The sequence below is a fragment of the Neomonachus schauinslandi genome, chromosome 11 (genome assembly GCF_002201575.2).
Source record: "Neomonachus schauinslandi chromosome 11, ASM220157v2, whole genome shotgun sequence".
NCBI lineage: Eukaryota > Metazoa > Chordata > Mammalia > Carnivora > Phocidae > Neomonachus > Neomonachus schauinslandi.
Window position 1 is genome coordinate 106453591 of NC_058413.1, and position 4624 is coordinate 106458214.

A 4624-nucleotide genomic window follows, 5' to 3' on the forward strand; every position below is an offset into this window, starting at 1 on the left:
CCGCCGCCCCGGCCCCGGCCGCCGCCGCCGCCGCCGCCGCCACGGCCGGGGCCAGGAGGGCGCCGCGCCGGAGGCGGGTCAACCTGGACTCGCTGGGCGAGAGCATCAGCCGCCTGACGGCGCCCTCGGTGAGCGGGGCCGGAGCACGGGGACCGGGAAAGTTGGCGCCGGCCGAGCGGGGACGTGCGCGCCGAGCCCGGCCCGGCCGCTGGGGGGCGTGAGAGCGCGGCGGGCGCGGGGGGAGGCTCGCTTTCCCGGGGTCCCGATCCCGGGGCCTGGACGCCCACCGCTGCGCCGTGCCCCCGGCTTGGTGTCGGTCACCCGGGCGGGCCCGGAGCTGCTTCACACCCACCTGTTCTCCTTCCCCCAAACTTTCCCAGGCACTGTGTTCTGCACTTCCCCTCTCCAGCTCTTTCGTCTCTGTTCTCCAGGATCCCAAAGGAGCCCCTACCCCTTCCAGGAAACTCTTCCGCTCTTTTTTCCCACACTCTCTTGGTCTTCGTGTGACCTTCTCTGACATCTTTGCATTCCAAAGGCTCTCTGCCTTCTGTGCTGCATCCCTTTTCTCAAGAATCTTCAGGAACTGGCTGTTAGATCCTTTCTTGCGTTGCCTTCAAATGATGAAACCTCTGGCCTCTTCTTTTCTCCCCAACCCCCTGCCTTTTTTCTTTTTCCCCTGAGCATTTACTGGCTCAACTTTGTTCTCTGGGTAAACCTGGTGTCTGCTTTTCTAAACCTGTTTGGTGTTTCTTGAACCCCTACCTCCTCCTTCACTGCCTTTTCCCTGGGTTCTTCAGTGGTTTCTCCCTAATTTTTGTCGTGGCTACCTTCTGTTAGACCCTTTATAACTAACTATCTGTTGAATTAATCACTGTCTTCCTAGCCCTCTCTAAACTGGTGCTCATTCGGGATGTCTGTATCAACAGTTCAAGGTGTACTCCAGATTCCCCCGCGTTCTAGACATTTTTCCCGAGCACTTCTGCCTCATCCCTGCTTAGGCTATTCGGCTACCCTTGACTTTTACAGATTCAGGGATGCCAGACCTCCGTTCCAGTCTTTCTCTGACTGATGAGCTCTGTTTTGAAGGAATCCACTCCACTGCAGCCAGAATCTTAAGGAGATTCAGTGTCAAACCTCCATCCACCTTTTATTCTCATGCCGGTCTTGGGTCCAAGGGCTTCAATTGCTGACAGAACTTTTAGCTCTGCACCTCTGGGACTCTTATTACTTTTTTCCAAGTTTCCAAAATGAATGGGAACATTGATCTTATTTGACTACTCTGGAGTCTCGCTTTTCAAAGTACTCTTGCAGTCGAGGGTAGGAGGGACCTGAGAAAGAGTGGGATCCTGATCAGGGTATTAGTACCAGGCAGTCCTACAAATATCTCCATGGCCCTTGCATTAATGAAGAATGACCTTTTCTTTCTTTTAGCAATGAAACTACTCTCACTCATCTTATTTGCCTTGTGCATTTTCTCTTCAACGTATCTTTTGCCACGTCTTCCACTGATAACCTAATAACAAAACTCAGAATGGGTTGGCTACTGCTTGCTATTCTTTACTGCAAATATTTCCCAAGAAGCATAATCTTAGGAACTATTTGATGTTGCAAATTGTTGAAATTATAAGCCTTTATGAAAGCAGGACAGTAATCCTGCACGTCTGTAGTTTTGTGTTAGTATCTAAAGTAACATTTGTGCAGTATAGTAATTCCTCAGTACAACAGATTCGTATCCGATACAGTGATTTCACTGAAGATAATGACTAGTTTGGGGAGGTTGTTTTTATAATCTCTGAGTTTTCTTTTTGCCTACAAATCAGAATTTACAAATCTCTATGGCATGTGCTCTGTAATGCCAATGTAACTGAAGATTATTCTTAACAACTTATGTGAGAGGTAGATAAACTAAACTGAATCCGAGTATTTACTGCCTGAATAAGAAGGAGGAAATAGTTTCTTGCCTTTACCTTTACAAGTCAAATTTGAATGACGCTAGCTTTTTGATGGATAAAAAGCACGTACCCACGTAATGGTTATGCTAAGATAAGGATAAGAAATCTATTAGCTAGCATGCTGACAACATACAGGTAAATACAATATAAATCTTTTCAGCCTCATAAGGCATGGATAAGCAAATGTGGATTGGCTAACCATATCACCTAAGGACTTGGTAACACAAAGATGACAGAAAGATTATATTTCAAAGCAGTGACTTATTTCTGTGATCTCCACTCCTCTGTTTTTATTTGGCAATCTAGAACATTGCTTCAAGAAGTTTCAACAGATTCATTTTCCTACGTGCCCAGCACTCTAAACTTCTCTGAAAACACTTGGGGAGACAAATGATGTCTTCTCTATTCTCTTTCAGTAGAGCTGTCTGTTTTTTTTAAATAAATAATTTCATAAAGAATAGTTATAATTCGGAGGTGGGAATTTCTAGCTGTTTTGAGTATTGGGAAGCTTTTCTACATTCTGTCAAAGTATGTTTCAGGAGAAACTGTCCTTGCTGTGCAAGTTCCTGCCTGCTTAGTGGCCTCAGCATGGAATGTCATCTCAATCACTGGAGATTGGTCCTATATTCGGAATAATCTGGCAAGGAGGAAATGAATTTAATAAACACGAGGATATTGCCAAGTAATTAAGCTAGTTGTTTGATCATTGGAAAATGCTAACTCAGGTTTTTGACATTTTGACAGTCATTTTTAGATGCATTGGCTATAAATATTACAATACTTCACACCATTTTAATGATAAAAATAAATTGAATTGATGAAATTGAAACAAATTCCAGAATTTGGGAGACCTGGTTCTCATTCCCCATGCCTTGGATGACTAGCTACTTACATATTTCTGTGCACATGACTTTCACTCTCTGGAAGCCTTCTCGTCCATAAGGTGTTATACTTATGATCCTTCCCTGCTCTCGCATTCTGTGAAGACATATTTTTCAAGCTTTTGATAAACTGTTATAAGAGCATATAAAAGAAAAGAAGGCACCCACCTATGAGTTTTAAAACCTTGAAGAGAGTAGATTACTTTCCTAAGTAGGGACCTCAAGGTTCTGTTAATTCCGTGCAATTATTACAAAATATCTGTGGCCATCCTGCCGGGCAAGTATTGCGCAAAGTGCTGGTGATACGACTTCCAGCAAAACATTCCCATTCTTTGACCTCATGGAACGTCTTTATTATGGCCTTTATTTTAAGGAAGCTGTATTGAAGGAAAACATAAGATCTCCAACTGTCTTGGAGCTGTCTGGGGGAAGTTCATTCATCATTCACTTTGGATAATTTTGTTCCCTGTGAATCTCTGGGGCACCGCCATAACAACAAAAATAAACTTAAAGACCTGGCTGAAGATGCATAAATCGCTTATTACATTATTTATTTTGAAATCATTTACTTGGGAACACATATGGAGAAACAGCTGGGGATTTTACATCAAGGGTGAATTTAGTAACTCATTTATTTCTGTTTTGTTCTTATAAATGGGAGTTGCTGAGAACCCTATCACTTAGACCCCTGTTACTGATCGGTTTGGGGTTTGCTAATGTCAGCCTGTCAGTGAAGATATTCCAGGAGACCAACTTAAGGCCATGGCTTCCCTAGTTTTCTTGTCAGAGAACTATGGGCTGTTACAGCCTTGTACGTGGCCCTGAAGACTCCAGAGGCTATGGGGAGCAGAATGGCAGGAAGAAAAGTCGCAAGACTGGAATGGAAGGGTGGCACATACGGGGAGGAAAGCTACTGACAGAGAATAGTCCAAGAAACTGAGAGAACAGCGAGGAAACAAAATGGAAGGGAAGCCTGGATTCAAGTAGCAAGAAAAACCAGACATTGTTTCATTATTTGTGGAAAGGAAATGATATTGATACATGCTTAGGAAAAAGTGGAAGGACATAAAAATATACATATTTAGCCTCCCCTGATATTAAATGAAATGAATTCTCTGACATGGATAAATACTTAAAAAAATGCTTAGAATGTGACCATGTTACTAGCATGTAAATAATGAAAAATAAAGTATATTTGTGAGATAGGATGTTTTATCAATTTACATATCTTATTGAAGTTTTTACAGTTTGGGGCTCAATTGGCTAATAAAGTTCTGAGCAACACCTTCATTAGAATTAAAAAGTTAGGCCAAAGGTATTCTAGTAGTTCTGTGTTTTCATATTTGTAGAAATTAGATACTATTATCTGAAATCAGAACTTAATGGCCATCTAGGGCTTTTCTCTACTTCCTCCCTAATCATTGGGAAACAATACGGCAGAGCTGAAGGATTGGGAATTTGACAGCTGTGGGTTTGAATAACTCTCTGATGAGCCCCTTAGGAAGTGTGAGACCCGGGAAAGGCAACTCCTACATTCCCAGAGCCTTGGTTTTGTATTTTGTGGCATATGAATAATAATTACTTTGTAGATTTGTTGTGAAAGAGGAGGAGCACAATTCTTTGTGAGATTGCTTCAACTCAGTAAAATGTTAGTTTCAGACCAAGATCCATTAATTTCAACTGAAGTTGAGTGTCTCCAAATGGTCTAAAGTTTTTTTTTTCTTTTTCTTTTTCTTTCTTTCTTTCTTTCTTTCTTTCTTTCTTTCTTTCTTTCTTTCTTTCTTTCTTTCT

The 4624-nt window shown here is 42.4% G+C and overlaps 1 protein-coding gene across 1 annotated transcript in view; it reads left to right on the top strand.

Annotated features, from left to right (window-relative positions):
* GUCY1A2 (guanylate cyclase 1 soluble subunit alpha 2) overlaps positions 1-4624 on the top strand; it is a 306446-nt gene that overhangs the window by 1438 nt on the left and 300384 nt on the right. Inside the window, exon 2 of the mRNA XM_021696606.2 lies at positions 1-128. Within this exon, the coding sequence (XP_021552281.2) occupies positions 1-128 (128 nt within the window). The remainder of the gene's footprint in view (positions 129-4624) is intronic.